Source organism: Puma concolor, chromosome B1 (genome assembly GCF_028749965.1).
Source record: "Puma concolor isolate L17-30 chromosome B1, mPumCon1.1.hap2, whole genome shotgun sequence".
NCBI classification, from domain to species: domain Eukaryota; kingdom Metazoa; phylum Chordata; class Mammalia; order Carnivora; family Felidae; genus Puma; species Puma concolor.
The window spans coordinates 133,959,327-133,982,482 of record NC_141670.1 but is presented as its reverse complement, the minus strand read 5'-3'; the positions used below and the strand labels follow the sequence as shown (position 1 = coordinate 133,982,482).

At 39.5% G+C, this 23,156-nt stretch overlaps 1 protein-coding gene across 2 annotated transcripts in view; it reads left to right on the top strand.

Moving 5' to 3' along the window:
* Positions 1-3,177: 3,177 nt before the first annotated feature.
* The window catches only part of HERC5 (HECT and RLD domain containing E3 ubiquitin protein ligase 5), a 47,315-nt gene continuing 27,336 nt past the window's right edge, over positions 3,178-23,156 (top strand). The window contains exons 1-11 of one of the 2 annotated variants that reach the window (XM_025921393.2): positions 3,178-3,638; positions 5,618-5,738; positions 6,421-6,497; positions 10,561-10,782; positions 11,993-12,084; positions 12,335-12,465; positions 14,775-14,920; positions 16,303-16,379; positions 17,363-17,466; positions 19,303-19,362; positions 22,222-22,315. In XM_025921393.2, coding sequence (XP_025777178.1) covers positions 3,356-3,638; positions 5,618-5,738; positions 6,421-6,497; positions 10,561-10,782; positions 11,993-12,084; positions 12,335-12,465; positions 14,775-14,920; positions 16,303-16,379; positions 17,363-17,466; positions 19,303-19,362; positions 22,222-22,315 — 1,407 coding nt within the window. In that variant the 5' untranslated portion in view covers positions 3,178-3,355. Of the gene's footprint in view, positions 3,639-4,584; positions 4,845-5,617; positions 5,739-6,420; positions 6,498-10,560; positions 10,783-11,992; positions 12,085-12,334; positions 12,466-14,774; positions 14,921-16,302; positions 16,380-17,362; positions 17,467-19,302; positions 19,363-22,221; positions 22,316-23,156 lie in introns of those variants that run through there. The other variant, XM_086704603.1, reaches the window with a different exon arrangement.

Genomic DNA, 23,156 nt, shown 5'->3' with positions numbered 1-23,156 from the left:
ACCTGGTTGGCTCAGTCGGCTAAGCATCCAACTCTTGATTTCGGCTAGGCCATGATCTCATAGTTTGGGAGTTCCAGCCCCACATCAGGCTTGTAGCTGACAGTGCAGAGCCTGCTTGGGATTCTCTCTGTCTCCCTCTCTCTGACCCTCCCTCGCGTTCATAAGTTCTCTCTCAAAATAAATTAAAAAAAAAAAAAGGGAAGGAATAAAGAAAGAAAAAAAGAAAGAAAGAAAGAAAAAGGAAGAAGAAAACAGAGGAAGAGGGAACACTTTCCAATTGAGTACAATATCAGCATTACCCTAATATCAAAACCAGACAAAGACATTATAGGGGGGAAAAAAAAAACCCTGCAAGTATTTCTCATGAACAGAGATACAAAAAAATTTTTCCAGGATTCTGGATATCAGACATATCCAACAAAATATAAGAAGGATAATATCTGTAATCAAGTGGGGTTTAGTCCAGAAATCCACCTAAAAATCTATTACATTTCACAGTAAGACCAAAAAAATCATGTAATTACCTCAATAGACACAGAAAAAAAAAACTGACCAAATGCAATAGCCACTCACACATGACATTTTTAGCAAACTAGGACCAGAAGGGAACTTCCTCAATCTGATAGAACCTACAAAGAGCTAAACTTACACTTAATGGTAAAAGACTAAATGATTTCCTTCTAAAACTAGTGACAGGCTGGCTCAATCGCTTAAGCGGCTTAATCGCTTAAGCGTCACACTCAGACTCTTCATCTCAGCTCAGGTCACAATCTCAAGGTTTGTGAGATCAAGCCCCAAGTTGGGCTCTGCGCTGATAGTGCAAAGCCTGCTTGGGATTCTTTTCCTTTCCCTGTCTCTCTGCCCTCCCCTCACTTGTGTGAGCGTGTGCACACACTCAAAATAAATAAACTTTAAAAATAAAAAAAATAAAACTAGTAACAAGGCAAGGATGCCTCTCATCACTTCTATTCAACATTGTACTAGAGGTACTAGTCTATACAAGAGGGCAAAGTGAAAAAAAAGGCATAATGATCTGAAAGGAAGGAATAAAACTATCTTATTTATAGACTACATGATCATCTGCAGAAGATCCTAAGGGATCTAAAAAAACAAACCACTCACCAATAGTATTAAGTAAATATAGAAAAGTCTCAGGATTCCAGGTCAAATATAAAAATTAACTACTTATATATACTCACAACAATCATAAATTAAATTTTAAAAAGTATCATTTGCAATATCATCAAAAAATAAAAAATATTTAAGGATAAATATAACAATATATGTTCAACTATACAGTGAAAACTAGACAATATTGCTTAAAGACATTAAAGAAGCTTTAAATTATTCGGGAGAGATATCAATTATGTCAATTCTTCCCAAACTGATTTAATTTAGTGCAATTTCAAAATCCCTGCAGTTTGTTTTGTAGATAATGATAAATATATATGGAAATACATATGGAAATGTGGAAGACCTAAAATAGCCAAAACAAACAAAAATAAAATATAGCCAAAAGAACACCGAAGAAAGGCCAATGCTGGAGCATTTCAATGAACTGATTTTGAAACTTAATTATAATTTACAGTAATCAAAGTAGTGTGGTCTCAGAGTAAAAATAGATATATAGATCAAGGGAACACAGTAAAAAGTCCAGAAATAAATCCAATTACACATGGCCAACAGAGGTTTGCCAAAGACACTAAGGCAATTCAACCGGCAAAGGCTAGCTAGAACAACTGGAAATATGTAAAGACAGAAATTAACCTCTATCCTTACCTCGCACCATAAAGAATACTTCATTGAAATGTAACAAAGACCTAAAACTACAAAATTTCTAGAAGATAACATGTAAAAAAAATCTTCGAAATTTTGGGTTAAGCAGTTTTTCTAAGACCCTCCCCCAAAAGGCATTAACTATGTAAAAGAAAAAAAATGGATAAATTGCATTGAAATTAAAATTTTTTGCTCTTCAAAAGACACTAAATAAAATTAAAAGGCAAGCCACAGACTGGTAGAAAACATTTCAAAGCAAATCGAATAAAGGACTTGATATATAACATAAAGTACTGCAATATATATAAAGAACTTTGAGATAATGACCATTCAAATTAATAAACAGCAAAAGATGTGAAGAGATACTTCACCAAAGAGACAGAAATTAGCACTAATAAGCATATGAAAAGATGCTTCAACATCATTAAGCATTAGGGAAATGTTAATTAAGACCATAGTAAAGATACACCTATAGACTGCAACGGCTATAGTTTAAAAGACTGACAATACCAAATGTCGTCAAGGATATGTATAGAGGGACCGGCACTCCCATAAATTGCTGGAGGATATGCAAAACGGTAAGCACTTTGGAAAGGTTTCGGAGTGTCTTTCGCCACAGTCATGTATTTATCATACGACATGGCAATTCCATTTTTAGGTATTTACTCACAAGAAAACATTTATCCACTCAAAGACTTGCTCATTGTCATAGTACCTCTATTCATTGTAGCCCCAAACTGGAAAAGAACTGAAGTGCCTGTTAATCGGCTAATGGACAACTAATTGTTGTATACCCATATATCGGAATACCATCCAACAATCACTACTGACTGACCAACTACTGATGAAACACAACAGGATTAATCTCAAAAGCATTATTTATGCTAAGTGGAGAAAAAGGCAGACACAAAGACTGCACAATAGTTTGACTCCATTTGTAAGGAATTCTCGAAAAGGCAAACCGTACTGACAGAAAGCACATCACTGGTTGCCAGGCACCGCGACGTGGGCGGAGGGAGTGACCGCGCAGTTCTTTCAGTTTCATCGCGATCGTGTGGCGGAGCCTGAGACAGAATGCTTAACAAGCTGACTTTCCTTACCATAGTTTCTGGAAATTATGCAAGTCTGCCCGTGTTCAGTGCTCCTCCTAGTGGAACTGCAGTGTTTCTTCCAAAGCCACTTAGTACAGGAGTTCAGGTGGCCAAAGCTCGCCCGGGGACACCTCCTCAGCCTTGCCCACCCATCTCGTGACCTGCCAGCGCCCTGTTTACTGTGGCTGCCTTCCAACCCATTTCTGACGCTTTCGAGTTTCCCTTTCCTTTTCCAATTCTCTTCCGCCCCCTTACAAGAGCGTCGGTTTCGTTTCCTACTGAACTGCCGGCTCCGCCCCCCAAACAGCACGTGGCTAGTCCGGCATCTGAGCCGGGGCGGAGCAGAGGAGGGTACAGTCCCTCGACGCCGCGGCGAGGTCCGCTACTGTGGCTGCGCACCGCGACGCAGGGAACCGATTTCTTGGGAGCTCCATTTCCAACGAGGTCTGGAGAGCCGAGGCGCGGCTGTGGAGCCCGGGAAAGGGGCGATGGAGCGGAGGCCACGAAGGGGGGCGCGGGGCGGCGCGCGCTCGGCTCCCGGGCCGGCCCCGGCGCTTCGAACCACAGCGCCCGGGCGCTCCGCGGAACCGCAGGGCACGCAGCTCTGGCTCTTCCCCAGCGCCGCTGGCCTCCGCGGGGCGCTGCACCAGAGGACCGAGGCGACGCGCCAGATGTGCTGTACGCGCGGGCGCCTGGTGGTGTTGGAGCGCGGCGGGGCCGGCGTCGAGGTCCACCAGCTGCCGGCGGGGAGCGACGGCACCAGGAAGCCGAGTGAGTGGGGCGGGAAATGCCCGCTCGGCCGTCCTACCTCTGGCTGGGGGTGTGAGGGTGGGCGGCCGGGGGACCCCGGTGTAGCGCCTGCGGGGCGGGGGCGGCACGGGCGCTTCTCTCCGGAGCGCCCCGATTGTAGGTGTGCCGTCCTCTAAACGGAAAGGAGAGCTTAGAAACCTCTACGCCGCAGCGGTCCGCGGTGGCCGCAGAAATGCGCCGGGCCCGGTGGCTTTTGCGTTTGGTGCGTTCGATTCCCTGTGCTCTCCCTTCTCCACGTCCCTAGTTGGCGCTGAGTTTGCGGGAGGGCGGGGGGCGGGGGAGGAGGGTATCGAGAACTGGGTAGCGCCCTCCACACGTCGGCCGCGCGGACCGAGCGCGCTTGTCGGCAGCATCTTCTTAGCTAGTCCGCGTTTAGCACTGGTTTCTGTTCAGTTTGGTTGTCACTTCTTTTTAGAGCGCACCGGCTCTGATTTTGTGTGCCTTTGGAGAATACAGTTCTTTTGTTCCCAACGATAATATCTTCTATATGCAAGCAATTTAAAGAGTGCTTTCAGTTGCATTTATCCGAGGTGGTAATCTCTACAGATTAGGTGTCAGGAACTGTGGTTTAGATTTTTTAGGTGGAGGAAAGCAAATGGCCACATAGAAACTTTCGCCCATCTGAATAGTGAAGAAAATGGTATTTTACCAGTCGTTTTGCTTTTACCTTGAGTGAAGTCAAGCATCTTTTTTTTCTATTGGCCATTTGCATTCTTTTTGAATTGCCTTTTCATACCTTTGACTAGCTTTTAAAAATTTGAGTTCTTAATTTTTTTCTTATTTATTTGAAAGAGTTATTTGAATATTAAGAATAGCCCTTTGTTCGTTTTATACGTTGCGATGTTTTTCCCAACTTTTGTTGGTGTTATTTTACGGTCTCCTTCTACAGTCTTCTTTTAAGAAGGGTTATGGATTTTGTGTTACAACGCTATTCATAGTCTCAAGTTTTTTTGTTTTTGTTTTTTCTTAATGTACTCATCCTTATAGGAATTTTAAGCTTTTATTTTTAAAGTTAAAATTTTTGATGCACTTGAAAATTATTTTGATTTAAGGTAATAGGGGAATCTAGATTTATTTGTTTCTCCAAATAGCTAGTCTGATGTCCCAGTACCTTTTTTGAGTAACCTTTTTTTTTCAACTGATTTGAAGTGCTGATCTCTAAAAAACGTTAGTCTGTTTAACCATTTCTCCTTTATTACCAAACTGTTTTGCTGCTCATATCATTTGTAATATGAAGTGGTTTGTGCGTTGAGATTCTTACATGAGTAAATTCTATTTGATTAGAACCGAAAAGTAAAACAAGTTCCCACATCTAATTTTTGTAAACAAATGAAATAAGAGTAAATGGTAACTGTGGATAATTTTAAATCTCTTAACTTTTAGAAAGAGTTAAATATTCAATAATGCCAATAAAAATTCTTTTAACAGTATCCTTCCTTAAAAATAATACCCCAAGAACTTGGCTGTTATATTGAGCAGTTAGGAGGGTTTTATTATTGTTATTTCTTTGTATTTGGAAAGGGTATATCTCAAAATACACCATGTATTTTCTCCTAAACAGTTATGTCTTCCAGATACTGTTATATTTTCTTATAGACTTTTTCATTTCTGTCACTTTAACTTTAATATTTCTGTCTCAGTTTATTAAACAGGAATCTAAAAGCAAATATTTAATTGGTTATATTAAGCCTATATTCAATTTAAAACAAAGTATGAATCCGTGCTTTCCCAAATTGAAAAAATCCATCATCAAAACAGTAGTCTTTGCTAATTTGTCTGCTTTTCTTCCTTGAATTTTTCTTTAAAGAGTTCATGTTAAGTCTAAGGTTGTCCAGTTGAAATGTTTTTCCAGGTGTTTTAAGTGTGTTATAATGAAATCAGTAATAATAGTGAGTTAATAACCAGACTGATGATAATTCCTGGTTGCATTTGCTCTGCAGAGTGCATTAAGTTAGGAAAAAAAACGAAGATACATTCCGTGGACCAAGGAGCAGAGCACATGCTGATTCTATCCTCAGATGGAAAACCATTTGAGTACAACTATAGCATAGAACATGCAAGGTAGGGAACTTTTTTCTTTTATTAAGAAATATTAAGAATATTTTTTTTTATTAAAAGGCAATCATAATTTTTGTAGGAAAATGTTACTTTATATGAACCTTGTCCCCTGCTTTTCATAGTGGCTCTTAGTAAGCAATTCTGAAATGACCAGTGAATTCCATCAGTAAATTACTATACCAGGTTGTGTCCCATAGGCAAAATGTCTTGCTTTGGCATTTGAAAGACATGATTGTTAGTCTGCCTCGCCCCAAATTGGACTTTCACATTCATTAGATTATTTAACCCTCATAATAATCCTATAAATTAGATTACCAGAAATAAAAGTTTTCAACCTAGGAGAAAAATGGCATTATCAAGGAATGATTTGTGAGAGTTTTTCCTAGTAGATTGTGTGAATTAGAACTTATTTTTATCTTGTATTTTTCCTGTATCATACAATTAACTGTTTGCAAAAGAGGCTTAAAATCATTTGAATGTAATAATACAATTCGTGTTATTTTACTTTTTAAACCACCACTTAAAATATATAGTATTTTTTATAATTTTTGATGTACTGAATGTGAAGCAGTAAATTTAAATATTTCCTTGACTTTCATCCCAATTAAATACAATTAGTAATTTTAACATTGATATTGTGACTTTTATTACAGTGATTGACACAAAATATATTTTCTTTCATCAGGTTTCAATGCATTTTACAAGAAAAAAGTATAATTCAGATCACATGTGGGGATTATCATTCTCTTGCACTCTCAAAAGGTACTTTTCTAGAATATTGGTTTTTAGAGGAAATAAATGCATATATATGTAGAACTAGTAGAATGTGTATGCATCACCTTGCAACAGACAGAAATATGGTTTTGAATTTGATATAATTCAGGGCACTTACTCTTTTTTTTTTTTTTTAAGTAAACTTCAGGCCCAACTTGGGGCTTGAACTCACAACCCTGAGATAGAGTCCATAAAGAGTCACATGCTCTACTGACTGAGCTAGCCACATTCCCCAAGGCACTTGTTCTTAAAGGAAATACAAAATAAGAGAATTTTTTGACATATAAAATCTTCAGGTTTCCAGAATTATTATTCCTACATTTTATTCTGTCAAATGACAAACAAAAACAGTTTAGTAAAGAATTTGATACCCTTTGTTCAAGGACAAGCGATCAATGGATTGGGAGTATAGTGCATCACAAGCAGTGGAGCACTGTTTTGGAGGGATTTTGTGCAAGAGTGAGTTTTATAGAGTGTTAGAAGCAGTACACTACTGCTTGTGTAGAAATACGGCATGATTGGTTGGGGAAGGTTGCATATTTAACCCTCCTTAGAAAGATCAGGGAACAAGGAAATAAGCATATAGCCCAGAGCTGGTTTGGTGTTTGGGGATTGGCTGACTGGATATGTGGCAGTTCTGGTCAAGCAGAGCATCTAAAGGAACATATAAGTTCGGTTTGCTGGCATGGCACCTTGGGCAGGAATGGCTCCATCTTGACCCTAGAGATTTTTCCAACAATTTTGTGTTTTTATTTATTTATTTATTTATTTTATTTTTAAAATTTTTTTTTTTTAACGTTTATTTATTTTTTTGGGACAGAGAGAGACAGAGCATGAACGGGGGAGGGGCAGAGAGAGAGGGAGACACAGAATCAGAAACAGGCTCCAGGCTCTGAGCCATCAGCCCAGAGCCCGACGCGGGGCTCAAACTCACAGACTGGGAGATCGTGACCTGGCTGAAGTCGGACGCTTAACCGACTGCGCCACCCAGGCGCCCCTGTGTTTTTATTTTTTAAGTATGAAACAGTGAAAATATTCTGAATAATCAAAATCATCATGGACTCAGGACCAGGCATGGGCCACCGTTTTCAAGAACGTTCTTCCCTCCTTCTAGTGCTCTTTTAGCTCCTGTAGCAGGAGCTTAGAATCCCTTGGATCTGCTCTTGTGGCCAGTTTGAAAACCTCTGATGTGTTTTCACATTACCATTTGAATTCAGGGATTCTCCCCAGCCCTTATTATTTTTTGTTTCTTATCAGAAATAAGGAATGGAAGGCAGTAATAGTGGGAAATGGAAGCAATGAATATAGATTATTTCCTAAAGAAACTTGACCATGGAGGAATAATTATGACAGGAAGGTAATAGATGGGAATTCAGGGCCAAGGAAAAAAAATGTAATAATTTTTAAAATATTTTTTATTTGCTTTGGAGAGAGAGAGTGAGCACAAGGAGTAAGGGGGAGAGAGGGAGGGAGAATCCAAAGCAGGCTCCAGACTCTGAGCTGTCAGCACAGAGCCTGACGCAGGGCCTAACTCGTGAACCTGGAGATCATGACCTGAGCCAAAGTCAGATGCTTAACCTACTGAGCCACCCAGGCACCCCTTAAATAATTTTTTTTTTAATTTTTTAATGTTTATTTATTATTGGGAGACAGAGAGACAGAGCGTGAGCAGGGGAGAGAGAGGGAGACACAGAATCTGAAGCAGGTTCCAGGCTCTGAGCTGTCAGCACAGAGCCTGATGCGGGGCTTGAACTCACAAACCGTGAGATCATGACCTGAGCCGAAGTCGGACGCTTAACCGACTGAGCCACCCAGGCGCCCCAACTTTAAATAATTTATAAAATGTTTACTTACTTTGAGAGAGAAAGAATTGGGGGGGGGGCGGGAATCCCAAGTAGGCTCCATGCTGTCAGCGCAGAGCTGGATGCAAGGTTCAATCCTACAAACTGAGTGAGATGATGATTTAAGCCAAAATCAAGAGTCAGATGCTTAACTGACTGAGCTACCCAGGCGCCCTGGATTTTTAATATATAGGACAGAGTAAATAAACTGTGGGAAACCTGAATTCAAGGGAAGTAAATCCAGAATTTGACCTGTATTGAAGTTTGAGAATATGAACTGTGCATTGGAAAAAATTGGCCTGGTTGTTTGACTTCATCCATTCAAGAACACATATTTCATTTTGAATATCTACTGTGTTCAAGTTAAAAAAGATGAAACAGCCAACACTGTGTCTTCAGGAACCCCAGAGTCTATGGATACGGAGCAAAAGAGATTTTCAGGGCTTATTACTGGTTAATCATAATCTAGGGGGGCGCCTGGGTGGCGCAGTCGGTTAAGCGTCCGACTTCAGCCAGGTCACGATCTCGCGGTCCGGGAGTTCGAGCCCCGCGTCAGGCTCTGGGCTGATGGCTCGGAGCCTGGAGCCTGTTTCCGATTCTGTGTCTCCCTCTCTCTCTGCCCCTCCCCCGTTCATGCTCTGTCTCTCTCTGTCCAAAAATAAATAAATGTTGAAAAAAAAAAAAAAATTTAAAAAAAAAAAAAAAAAAAAAAAAAAAAATCATAATCTAGGAAGACTGAAAGTTGGAGAAGCAAGAAAGGGAACTGATCAAGTCATCATTATATTTCTGGTGACTGATAGGCAGATGATAGTTACATTAAAAAAAAATTTTTTTTAACGTTTATTTGTTTTCGAGAAACAGAGCAGGGGAGGGGCAGAGAGAGAGGGAGACACAGAATCTGAAGCAGGTTCCAGGCTCTGAGCTGTCAGCACAGAACCCGAGCAGAGCTCGAACTCGAACTCACCGACCTCGAGATCATGGCCTGAGCTGAAGTCGAATGCTTAACTGCCTAAGCCACCCAGGAGCCCCTTTGATGGTTACATTTGAAGGAGAAGCTCTGTCTCCCACCAGAGTCTATCTGTACAGTATCTTAGCTCAGTAAGCATTAATTAATTAATGCTCAGGTAGCATTAATTTTTTGATATGTTTTTTTCAGACTCTGATGTTGTCAACTCCATTAGATAACATCTAAGAACATTTCTTGAAAAATGTGCTCTGGATATTCAGTTAATGGAAGAAGAAGCAGACTCTTTCAAGATACTGTGCTGTAATTTCAGATGTGTAAATTATTTAGGATTTTCAGGCACATGAACAGAGTGGGTGGGCCAGAGAGAAAACATTAATTTTAGGTTTTATTTTCCCAGATGTAGAATGTTTCTGGTTTTCATGTGCCTATATTATGAGTTTTTGAAAATAAGTATATCTTGAATTTGATTGTAATATATTCAGGTGTCTTCATTCTACCTGTCTCTGTCCATTTGGGCTGCTATAACAAAAATACCAAAAATTGGCTGGCTTAAATGAAGAAATTTACTTCCCCCAGCCTGGAGCCTGGAAGTCCAATTTAAGGTGCCAGCAGATTCAGTGTCTGTTGAGGGGCAAGAGAAGTCTCTGGAATTCCTCTCTCTCTTTTTTTAAAGATTTTATTTTCAAGTAATTGCTATACCCAGTGTGGGACTCAAATTCATAACCCTGAAGATCAAGGGTTGTATGCTCCACTGACTGAGCCAGCTATTCGCCCCTGGAATCTCTCTTCTAACAGGGCATTAATCCCATTCTTGAAGGCTCCATCCTCATGATCTCACCTAATCTTAACCACCTCGCAAAGGTCCACCTCCCAATACCATCACATTGAGAGTTGTTAGGATTTCAACATGTGAAATTTGGGGGCAGGGGCACAACCATCGAAGAAGCCCACAGTCTAGTGATGTCAGGCAAAGGGTGTGTTCAGAGTTTATTATTGGTAAATCACAATCTAGGAAGATGAGGTTTGGGGAAACAAGGACATAACCATTACCCTTTGACGTGGGAGGTAAGGAAGTAGAACTGTTACTGCTAAAGAGAAGATTCTTGTAGTTTTTCTGTCTCAGACATGTGGGATCTAGGAAGTTGAATGTAAGAGACTGGTAGTATGGATAACATATATAATACCCTTAGTTAATGTCTCCTTCACTTTAAACTTAATAAGGCAACATTTTGTTTATGTCAAGGTGGTGAGCTTTTTGCGTGGGGACAGAACTTACATGGCCAACTTGGAATTGGAAGTCAGTTTGCCTCAATCGCCATACCACAGATTGTGGAGAACCTGTCAGGAATTCCCTTGGTTCAGATTTCTGCGGGAAAAGCCCACAGCATGGCCTTATCCATGTCTGGAAACATCTACTCCTGGGGAAGAAATGATTTTGGACAACTAGGCCTGGGCCACACTGACGGTATTGGAACATTTTCAAATTCATATTATCAGTAAATATATTTGTTAAGTAAGAGATGAAGTTAACACAGTCCTCCCTGTCAAAAATGGTTCAGATCTTCACTTTCATTGGTGCTGTTCTTCCCAGTTAGGTTTGGCTTCAGGGCAGAGTCAGTCTAAGAGATATGCATAGTGTGGAAGTTGTTGCTGCAGTTGAGGCATGTGTCAGGGTTGTGTGGGCTGAGGGAAAGAGCATTGGACTGTGTTCAGAATATCCAGGCTCTACTTCTCACTTCGCAGTTAATGAATAGCAGGACCTTGCTAAGTCCCTTAACTTTTTTGTAGGTGTTATTTTCTTTCTCTGTAAAGTGACGCATTTGGATGAAATGACCTCTGATGTGCCTATGCACCTAAATGTCTGTTAATATAATTATATCCATGTTAGGACAAAAGGATACTAAAGATTTACCTAAACTCACATATTCTAATCTTACTCCGTAAGGTATTATATCTGTATACACAGATACGGAAAAAACATAATTCTCATCCTTGAACTACTTCCACAAAGCAGATGTCAAACTGATGATCCAAAATACTCTTGTTGGGGTTTTCAGGTGTGTCAAACTGCTGTGTTACTAGCCGTGGTAATACACATCATATCCCCTGGGTTACTGACCACACACTGCATCTTTCCCCAACATGGTCCAATGTTAATTACTCGGGAGAAACCATAAGTCAATGTTAGGAAACTATTCAAAGGATGGAAAGGGATAAAGAGCAGTTAAACTGTTTTTACTCAATCTCAAAGTGCCATGATAAGGAAATCGTGAAAGAAAGAAGAGGTGGTGTGAGGCAAGGACACTAGTAGAGAATTTAAAAGGAAGAAAGAACCTTTATGTTCATTGAAAGGGTACTTTTAGATTTGAATTGGAAATCCCAGATATGCTACAATTAAAGTTAATCAAGTTAGGTTCAAAGGAGAAGAGTGGGCTCTGGGAAGTGGCTTGACACTTTCACAGGTGAGTTCTCCCATGCGTGGCCCTTTGACCACTGCCTCACCCCCATTTTTAGGCCTAAATAATATACCAACATAGAGGCCTTTCTTCTTAGAAGGTGCTGGGAATTGTTACTGCCAGCTGAGAGATAGTCCAGGTATTACTAGCAACATGGAACTCCAGTGTCCAAGTCAGCATTTTCTTTTGATCACTTCAACTGTTCTTTTCCCTGCATAGGTAAAGATTTTCCTTCCCTTATTGAAGCACTGGACAATCAGAAAGTTGAATTTCTTGCTTGTGGTGGCTCTCACACTGCCCTGCTCACAAAGGTGTGTGTATCCTTATTTCTTCCACGGAAGAGCCTTGTAGTGGGGGAAGCACTAGAACACCTAGGTGGGGGTACTTAGTGTTTCCCTGGGAAGAGGGGTCACTTTCCACATACAGGATTGTCCTCCTGATAATTTGGGAGCTTTGCTTTAACAGTCCTTCTGTGAATTATTCACGGATGCAAAAGCATCTGTGAATATTACTTCTGTGTTGTATTTCTCTAGAATCTGATAAGAAGTTTCCTTTCCTTAGGATGGGCTGGTATTTACTTTTGGTGCTGGAAAACATGGGCAACTTGGTCACAATTCAACACAAAACGAGTTAAGACCCCGTTTGGTGACTGAGCTTGCTGGGAATAGAGTAACCCAGTTAGCATGTGGAAGGTAAGTTGTAAAATGTCTGCGAAATTTGATAAAATCAATATGATAAATTTAGGTAGGTAGTTTGATAAAATTTCCATCAGTTTTTTTGTTTGAAATAAAAGTATTAAACATTTTCAGGGGTACCTGGGTGGCTCAGTCGGTTAAGTATCTGACTTCAGCTCAGATCATGATCTCATGGTTCGTGGGTCCAAGCCCCGTGTCAGGCTCTGTGCTGACAGCTCAGAGCCTAGAGCCTGCTTCAGATTCTGTGTCTCCCTCTCTCTCTGCCCTCCCCAACTTGTTTCTCTCTCCGTCTCTTAAAAATGAATAAATGTTAAAATAAAAAATTAAAAAAACATTTTCAAATGGGTAAAGATGTTTAATTTACATTATTAGATAAAAATAATCTTTATTTTAGTATGTGTATTTATTTTCATTGATTTTTGTAAGATTATTTATTTATTTTGAGAGAGACTGCATACAGCAGAGGGGCAGAGAGAGAGAGAGAATCCCAAGCAGGTTCCATGCCGCCAGCACAGAGTCTGACTTGGGGCTCGAACCCACGAACCATGAGATCATGACCTTAGCCAAAATCAAGAGGTGGATGCATAACGGACTGAGCCACATAGGTGCCCCAATTTTTTTTTTTTTAATGAGAACATGCATTCACTTTTTGTTGCCCCTTTAGTGCAATATCATTGTAACTGTTCAAATGTACTTTCACCTAAAAAAAAAAAAATAAGTCATTTTATTTGGGGGAAAAATAAATGTGAATCACAAAGGATTGTTCATTGTTCTTTTAACTCGGGGACCAACAATATCCTGAGTTACTATAATTCTTTGAGAGTGGTCATTGAGGATAGGACAAAGTCAGTTGGTTTGAGTAGAATATTCTAACAAGTTTGATTTTCACAGCTTTTTTTTTTTCTTTTTGAGCAAAAGTAGAAAAACTTGCTCAGGCTCTTTTGTTTACTTAATTATTTCTTGATTTGGGGTTGTGGTAAAGTTAAATATTTTCATCCAGATGCACTTACTCTTCTTTGGGGCAATTTTTTCTCATTAAACATAAGCAAATTCAGGTTCTATCTGAATGTTGGGTTCATTTGTTTATTTACCAAAACCTTTTCTGTAAAAAACTGGTGTATGTATTTTCAATCTATATACCTAATTCTTTTATGATCCTGGAGTAAAATTACATAAATGGATATTAAAGTAGACCAGATTATTGGGATGATATGATTCTCTGCATTCAATCTGTCTGCGTTAACCAAGGGAACATTATCACCACTCTGGATTTTTCATAACACACATTTAAGTAGCATGTGTTTCAAGAGGAGTTGTCACGTTAGAGATACCTTAATAAAAACCAGAGCAGTTCTACTAACACAGAATTCACTGGAAACACTCTCAGAACTGAATGTTGTTAAACTTATTTATATTTATTATAAGAAGCGGATACAAATTAGAACCAAAGGAAGTGATGTATAGGACAGAGTCTAGGGGGAGTTCAAATGAGCTTCCTCTGTCCACTTCCCTTGGAGCCATAGACGGAATGATATTACCTCCTCCCAGCCCGATACATGACAAGGTGTAGAGTTTTGCTGACCAGGGAAGTTCACCCAAGTCCAGAGTTGTTATTGGGGTTTCATTGCTTAGTCATGGTTGATTGAATCATTACTTACAGGGTTGAACTCAACTTCCAGCCTCTCCTTCCAAGCAGGTTAGGCTTCCATGCAGTCAGAGGGGTCCTCTAAGAGCCACCTGCTGGGTAAACTCTTAGGTGTGATCTCAGGATCCTGCCATGAATAACAAAGATACTTCTATTACCTGGGAAATTCTTATGGCTTAGAGATTTCCTCCCAGGAACTGAGGACAAAGGCCAAATTCTTTACTTACACATTCTAGAGTGGAAAGGACCATGGAGCAGATTAGTATCATTGTGGTAAAGATCTTTGGGAAATAGGGAGCTCAGAAAGGATCACCTAATTCCATCTTCTAGGATGGGGAGAGGAGGGAGTCAAGAGATGGCTTCTCTCAAGCCAAGGCATGAAAAAGGAGTAGAAAGCAAGGGGTGCTTCTTGTTCCTGACAAAGGGAACATCATTTGCCAATGCACAGCAATCATGGCCTTGGAATCGTTCGGGATTCCAAAATCATTTTAGCCACACATCGATGCTATCTTAGTTTCCAGATGGCTAATTTCATCTGATGAGAGTTGATTAACTAGTTTCACTCACTGGGTAGCCTAATTTCAGCAGTTTACTGTGTTGCTGTGTAATCTCTTCATTGTAGGTGACTGATAATTGACCATATGTATTTTTTATTTAATAGGCAGCACACACTTGCCTATGTTTCTGATTTGGGGAAGGTCTTTTCTTTTGGTTCTGGAAAAGAAGGACAACTGGGAAACGGTGGAACACATAATCAGCTGATACCACTTCCCATGAAATTGCCATCAAATGAAGAACTCACATTTGGTAAATTTTGTTAGGAGCACAGAATTTGACACTTTATAAATACCTTTGTCGAGAAATTGATTTTTTCTAAGTATGTAATGTAGCAAGGAAAGAAATGTATAGCTATGAAGGGAGCTTCTCTAAACATTGGTTTCATGTTTTTACTTGTAAACAGGTTAAAATATTGAGTATAATTAAGTCAAAATAACCATTAGTCTTCAGATTAAGTCTTATCCCTTCAGATTAAGATTAATGTGAATGTAAAATGATAGAACATGAAATAGGTTATATGGATTCAGAGATCTCTGCAGCCTCCGATTCTCATTTGCAGCAGACCTATTAATTTCACAGTGATTGGTTTTCTTACCTGGTAACACTGACTCTCAATCCCGTCAAGCCCTGAGAATGATGAGCAGCTGATTTATGCCAGGCACTCTGACTGCTTACCCCTTACTTGTGTTATGTCACCCATCCAACAGTTCTGGGAGATTTGTGCTCTCAGTCTCATTTTACTGGAGGTACAGAGACTTGGAGGGCAAAGGGTTAGCCAGTTCTCAAGGCCTGTCAGCGGTTTGGCCAGATTTGAATGGTGGCTTAAGCCACAGAGCTCTGAAACCTTCTACCATAGAAGTGCCTCAAGAATGCTTATTTGCTTCTGAAACCTTAGTGGTGACCTAAAGTACCAGTATTCTCATAAGTTCTTTGGGAAAATGAACAGTAGGGTTATTTCCTTAAGCAGTTCATGTATTTGATTTTTACAACCATTTAGACTTTTGAAGTACTTATTTACATTCTTTAATAGTTCTTGGTTATATCTGGAGTTGTAGAATATGGGTTTTAGTAATGAGAGCTAAATTAAAACAGGACTCAGTTAACCAAATAGTGGTTTGACTGTATTTTATACCTAAGCATTTTCATTAAATATGGATGTCAAAGCTGATGGTCACCTGTCAACCTTGCAGGTCACCTTTGTTTGCCAGCTAGACTTTACTCTGAAGAAAATGTATATTACTGCTTCATGGATGGGAAATGTGTTGAGTCTTTTTCTATCAAAAAGATAAAAGAGGGGCGCCTGGGTGGCTCAGTCGGTTAAGCATCCGACTTCGGCTCAGGTCACAATCTCACAGTCCGTGAGTTCGAGCCCTGCGTCAGGCTCTGGGCTGATGGCTCAGAGCCTGGAGCCTGCTTCCGATTCTGTGTCTCCTTCTCTCTCTGCCCCTCCCCCATTCATGCTCTGTCTCTGTCTGTCTCAAAAATAAATAAAAACGTTAAAAAAAAATCAAAAAGATAAAAGAACTAAGTTTAAGAAGAATCTGAAATGATTTAAATAGAGTGTGCATGTTTGTGCCAATGACTTTCTGCACTCTTACTTTCTGTACTTACTTTCTGTGTCTCCCTTTTAGAAAGCCGTGCCTCAGAAAAGGAGTTAATAATGATTGCTGGAGGGAATCAAAGCATTTTGCTCTGGATGGGAAAAAAGGTAAAAGTGGATCTCTAGATGTTCTATAACTTGGTTTTTAAAGCAAAACAAAGGGTTTTACCAAGTGTGGTGAATTCCAAAATCATCTAGTTCCTAGTCTGACTTTTGGAAAATAAACATTATTGATCCTTTACTGTCTAAACTACATAAGTATTGACTCCCAGAAATCAGCAGATTTGTCTCTGGTAAATGTCAAATCAGATTTCCTTAGATCTTTCCTTTGCCCTGCCAATGGCATTTGGTCAGTATCCTAGCAAGCTAACAGGTTGACATTCTGAAATTTTTTTTTTTATTATTATGTTTATTTATTTTGAGGGGGGGGTGGGAGGGGCAGAGAGAGAGGGAGACACAGAATCCGAAGCAAGTCTCCAGGCTCTGAGCTGTCCACACAGAGCCCCATGCGGGGCTCGAACCCATGAGTGTGAGATCATGACCTGAGTTGAAGTCGGACGCTCAACCGACTGAGCCACCCAGGTGCCCCCCCCCTTTTTTTTTTATCATTACTATGTTTATTTTGAGAGAGAGAGAGGGAGAGTGAGATGGAGTGCGACAGGTTGACATTCTAAAATGATATTCCCAGCCAGTACTGAAAAAGACCAGAGGTTCATAGGCCTATGAATAGTGAGCTCATAACCTCCCCACCCTATGTTGCTGAGGCAATCTGAGTTCCTCCTTTCTACACACAGTCCTTTCAGCCTCCCCTTGAGGCTGTGTGATGCTCATTTTAATCCAGTTATACCTTACAAAGTGCTACGTGTTGGAGCACTCAGAAGTTTACTTCAGAGTTAAGCCCCTTGGACAAGATGTTGGCAACCAGCCAAATGATGTTACGTCTTGGTTAGAATCTCACTTTATGATTTCCTGGAGCTATGTTAATCCATATTTAAAAATCAGTATTACCCTGTATCCTTAGAATGTGCCTAAAAGGTGGATACCTGTTTCTGTTGTGTCTAAATTGCTGTGTTTTACTTGTTTGTTTACAGAATTCCTATGTTAATCTGAGGAGGAAAATTCCTACATTGAACGAAGGAACTGTAAAGAGATGGATTGCTGATGTGGGGACTAAACAGTGGCAGAATACAAAAAAGTACATATCGTGTCTTTCTGCTCATTTAGTTCTCTAAAGTCGTGTTTCCCCCTGACTGGTTCTAAACAATACAGAGATGTGAGGTTTTATGGTCTTCAGAGAAACAGGACCGATACATAGGGTGTGTGTGTGTGTGTGTGTGTGTGTGTGTGTGTGTGTGTGTGTGTAGAGACAGACTTATTTATTTTTTAAATGTTTCTTTTATTTCTTTTGAGAGAGAGAAAGTGTGTGAGTAGTGGAGGGGCAGAGAGAGAGAATCCCAAGCAGACTCTGCAGAGCTCACGGGGCTCAATCCGATGAACCTATGATACCATGACCTGAGCCGAAATCAACAGTCAGATGCTTAACTGAGTCACCGAGACACCCCATGAGACAGAGACTTATTTTTAAGGAGTTGGCTTATGTGATTGTAGGAACTGAACGTGCAAAATAATAATGCAGGCCAGCAGGCTGGAGACCCAGAGAAGGGTTAATATTGCAGCTTGAGTCCTAAGGCATTCTGGAAGCAGAATTCTCTATGTCTGGGAACCTTTTTCTCTTAAGGCCTTCAATGAATGGGTGAGGCACACCCTCAGTATGGAGGGTGATCTGCTTTACTCAAAGTCTATTGATTTAAATGTTAATCTCCTCTCAAAAATACCTTTGCAGGGTGCCTGGGTGGCTCAGTTGGTTAAGAGTCTGACTTCAGCGTAGGTCATGATCTCTCTGTTCACGAGTTTGAGCCCTGTGTTGGGCTCTATGCTGGCAGCTCAGAGCCTGGAGCCTGTTGCAGATTCTGTGTCTCCCTCTCTCTCCCTGCCCCTCCCCTGCTCATGCTCTATCTCTCTCAAAAATAAAAAATAAACATTTTTTAAAAATGTAAAAAATACCTTCACAGCAACATCTAGATTGGTGTTTGACCAGATATTTGGGTTCCGTGGCCTAGCCAGGTTGACACATAAAATTGGACATCACAACTAACCTGTAAGCTCCATGGGGGCAGCTTTCTTTATTGCAAGTCTTTGTACCTTTGATATGTTTGCATATATTGTGACTCTTCTGAGCAGGAAATACAGTTTGTCTATATAATTTCTCAACCCTGTTTGACTTTAGAACCACTTGTTGGTGGACTTCTATTCACAGCTGAACAGTGTGGGCAGTCTTGATCAAAACAGTGCAGCTCCTTCCATCTGTAAAGATTATACTTATTTTTATAAACCTTTCCTTTTAGAGATATTTTTACGTTTAGGTAATGGTTTCCTAATTCTGAAAAGTAGTTGTATGAAATAGTTTCATCATAATGGGCATAGATGACCAAGAACGCTGCTGGTGACTCCGCTTACTGTGGTAAGCACCGAGCAATGTATGGAATTGCCAAGTCGCTGTGTTATACACCTGAAACTGATACATTATATGTCAACTATACTTCAATAATTACAAAACAAAAAACTTGTGCTGTTGCTTCCAAGATGCAACTTGGGTGTTTCCCCCCACCCCATCCTTCCATTTAATATCTGGTAGTTTTTTTTTTCTACTTAAGTGGAACAAAAATAAATAGAGCTTGGAAAGCTGAGTGGGATGGGAATATTTTATTCAAGGAAATCCCCTAGGTCAATCCATTTCATCTTTCCCTATGGCTTCAGTGAGTACATTATCTTTTTATTACTCATCTTTGCCACTGAAATTTTAAGATTGGAAGAATGGAAGAGACTTGTAGATGCCCAAGGCAAAGCGTACGCAAACAAATCCAAGACAGAGAAGTTTCAAGGACTGTTATGAGATGTTTTATTTATCATATCTCATGCTTAAGGAGGCATACTATAATTTGTTTTAACCACCATCTTATTTCTAATACAGGGAAATCAGAGAGATATTTTCTTCTCCTGCTTGTCTGACTGGAAGTTTTTCAAGGGAAAGGTAATATAATATATATATATTATAGATCTTAAACATATATATATATATATATATATATTAAAAATAGTGTGTCCAGCATCATGACTGTAGTTAATACCATATTGTATACTTGAAAGTTGCTGAGAGAGTAGATCTTAAAAGTTCTTATAAGAAAAAAAAAAATCTTAACTATAAGTGCTGTTGGATGTTAACTAGACTCAACGTGGTAATTATTTCACAATATATACATAGATCGATGTGTTATGTTGTATGCACCTGGAACTAATATGTTATATGTCAGTTTTGTTTCAATCAAAAAAAAATGAAAGATTATAAAGAAAATGGCTTGAGGGTAAAATTAGTTTGGTGTTTTTATCTCTTTTTAAAAATTACTTTTTCTTTTTAAAGTAGGCTTCATGCCCAGCATGGAGCCCAGTGCACTGAACTCACAACCCTGAGATCAAGACCTGAGGAGATGAAGAGTTGGACGTTTAACTAATTGAGCCACCTGGACACCCCTAAAAATTACTTTTTTTAACAAAAGCATATATATGAACACTGTAGAAAATGTCAAAAATAAAGACCTGTGACTGAAACAAATGAAAATTGGGGTGCCTGGCTGATTCAGTCAATAGAGCATGTGACTTTTGATCTCAGGTTGTGAGTTCAAGCCTCAAGTTTGGTGTAGAGATTATTTAAAAATAAAATCTTTTTATTTATTTATTTATTTTTTTTATTTTATTTATTTATTTTTTTTAATTTTTTTTTAAACGTTTATTTTTGAGACAGAGAGAGACAGAGCATGAATGGGGGAGGGGCAGAGAGAGAGGGAGACACAGAATCGGAAGCAGGCTCCAGGCTCTGAGCCATCAGCCCAGAGCCCGACGCGGGGCTCGAACTCGCGGACCGCGAGATTGTGACCTGAGCTGAAGTCGGACACTTAACCGACTGAGCCACCCAGGCGCCCCAATAAAATCTTTTTAAAAGAAAGAAAAAATGAAAATCACCCATAATCCACTTAAAAGGAACAGCATTTGTTTATATATCTTTTTTCTGTGCAAATTTATTCTTTTACTAAAAATGTGATTATGTTGTTTATATATTATTTTTTTTGTTGTTGAGAGAAATCGCAAGCAAGGGAGGGGCAGAGAGCCAGGGAGACAGAATCTCAAACAGGCTCCGTGCTGTCAACACACAGCCTGATGTGGGGCTCGAACTCAAATTGTGGGATCATGACCTAAGCCGAGACCAAGAGTCAGACACTTAACCAACTGAGCCACCTAGGTGCTCCTGTATATTGTGGGTAATAAGCTTAGGAATCCCCTGGGCTTACACCAATGGGTTAACAAGGCATAAAGAAGTACAAAGCCATAGGATGCTCACACCTGAGTTTGGGTAAACAAGATTAGAACCCCAGGATAGAGCAGGGGGTGAGAACCCCAGGATAGAGCAGGGGGTGCAAAGGCACCCAGAATAGAGAGGGGTGCAAAGGCCCCCAATACAAATGTATATGAGGTAAGCAAAATTAGGCATTCAGGGCAACAGTGCCCCCCAATTTAGTACTATAGCAGAAAGCTGCTTTCATAGGAGGAAAGGACCAAGTTAAGTAAACAGGTAAATAGGGCTATAGACCACTGCACTGTGGGTGACGCTGCCCAGAGTGGAGCTGATTAGCACAAAAAAAAAAAAAAAAAAGGGTGCCTTGTTAACCCTGAGGTTATTTGCCCTATTTGTCTTATCCCCTAGGCTAGCTAAGATAAACAGACATGGCACCTTCTGTCTGCCGTTAACATCTGCTCATCTGCCTGGCGCCAGGATTTTGTTTTATATTGACCCAAACCCCAAACACCATATATCTTCAAAACTCCCTTTGCCTCATGCCCGTGAGTTAATGTTCACAGATTCATCGTCTCTTTGTGCATGTCCATCACATTTGTAAGCCTTCTGATCTTAATAAATACAGGGCAAGGACCCTTATTTGGGGCTCTTGTCTTTTCCCAGACATTAGTCATCTCTTGCTTTAATCCTGCATCCCGCTCTCTTGGTGGCCAAGAAAGAACTTCAGACTTAGAGTCTATGACAGTATATTACTTTATATTTAATATATTTGTCCATTTTCTATTTATTAATAAGTTCATGTTATTCAATATTTTTCTTAAACATGATTGTGATGGTATTCCATGGGAAGGACATAACCTTAATTTATTTAGCCATTACCTTACTGCAAGATTGTAAGTTTTCTTTGAATTTTTGAATATTATGAAAGAATGACTTCGCACATCTTTCCCTAAATATTTATATAATATTTATCTGAAAAATGTTATTGATTTTCAGACAGCAAATACATGTATTATTTTATAAAGAATGTGTCTATGTCCAAGACACTGAGCATATTTAGTTAATAAATGTAATTCACAAGTTAAGATACTTAAACATTTCATTAGTAATTTTCTGTTGCAACATTAAGAATTTACTGCTCTGAAGTAAATTTTTTTTAAACCCAACTTTCAGTTCATGTAACTGGGAGAAATGGTCATTTTTTTCAGAAATGGGAAAAACCTTTAACTTTTTTTTAAGTAAATATTTAAGGTAAGACAATATCTGAGTTAAACTTGGATAGTATACATACATATATATATAGTTAATTCGGTCTTGATATTTTTTGGCGTTTTAGAAATAATCATAAGTTGTCAACTGCATTTTCAATTGTATTTGTATTTAGCCAAATTACATTTATTGTAAAGCTGAGGGAAATACTAATTTTATTGAAATGAAAAAAGGTTCAGAAGAAACTTTTCATCTGAATTAATAACCTGATAAAATATTTTATTGTGAAGAGTGCTGCTTCACTTACTCATCCATTGATTTTTTCTTCTACAGAATTGCTGCAGAAACGATGCCTGTTCACTTGGACTTAAATAAAGCAAGAAATGCTTTTAAGGAGTTAACTCAGAAGGACTGGATTGCTAACACGGTAGTATTCCTTAGATTGTTATTTAGGAAAAGAAACTACACTAAATCATTTTTTATAAGAACTCAAAATTTCAGAAAAAAATACCTTGTTTTGAGAGTCTCTGAGAGCCTGTAGCATAGTAAGATGAGATGAAACTCACATGGTATTCAGGAGTTGGCCCCCTGGGGGCATAATGTTCGCTATCATAGTCACACAGATTACAAATCGTCTGAATGGTTCATCTGTATACACACACACACACACACACACACACACACACGTATGCACAGATGCACATCCCCTCTAGAGGGAGTTTTGTCACCTCCTGGCTGTAAGGAAGATGATTAAAGGATGTGTTGAGATTGGTACACTACCATACAAACAGCGTGTTCTTTGCAATGGTCTTAAACGTAAGTATAGAAATGAGAACACTTGTTTTTGGTGTGAACATCCCCCTTAACAGGGACTGCCTGGATTCTTTTTCTCTGTGTTTTTCTATAGGTTTTAGAATGTTGTTACCCTTTTAGGGATTGTCGCTTCTTTGTTTCAGTATTAAGTCTTTAGGTTTTCCACTTGCAGATGCTCCAAACATGTTTCCTTTATTAATTTAGCTTTTCTTAAGCAGCCTTTCTTAATTTATTTCTCTGTTCCCTTATACTGGTTGATTTAGGGGTAGTACTGTCTATGTTCGCTCAGTCTGTTTCTTTTTGGGTCTCACTCTGGTTCCTTCTCTCGCCCTCTCTTTCACTTCTCTCTCCCTAGGCCCCTCTGTCTTCCCCCTTCCATCCCCCTGCTCCTCCTCTCTTTCCTCCTCTCCCTTTCTTCCTGTCTTCCTTATCTCTCCTCTCCTCTTTCTTTTTCC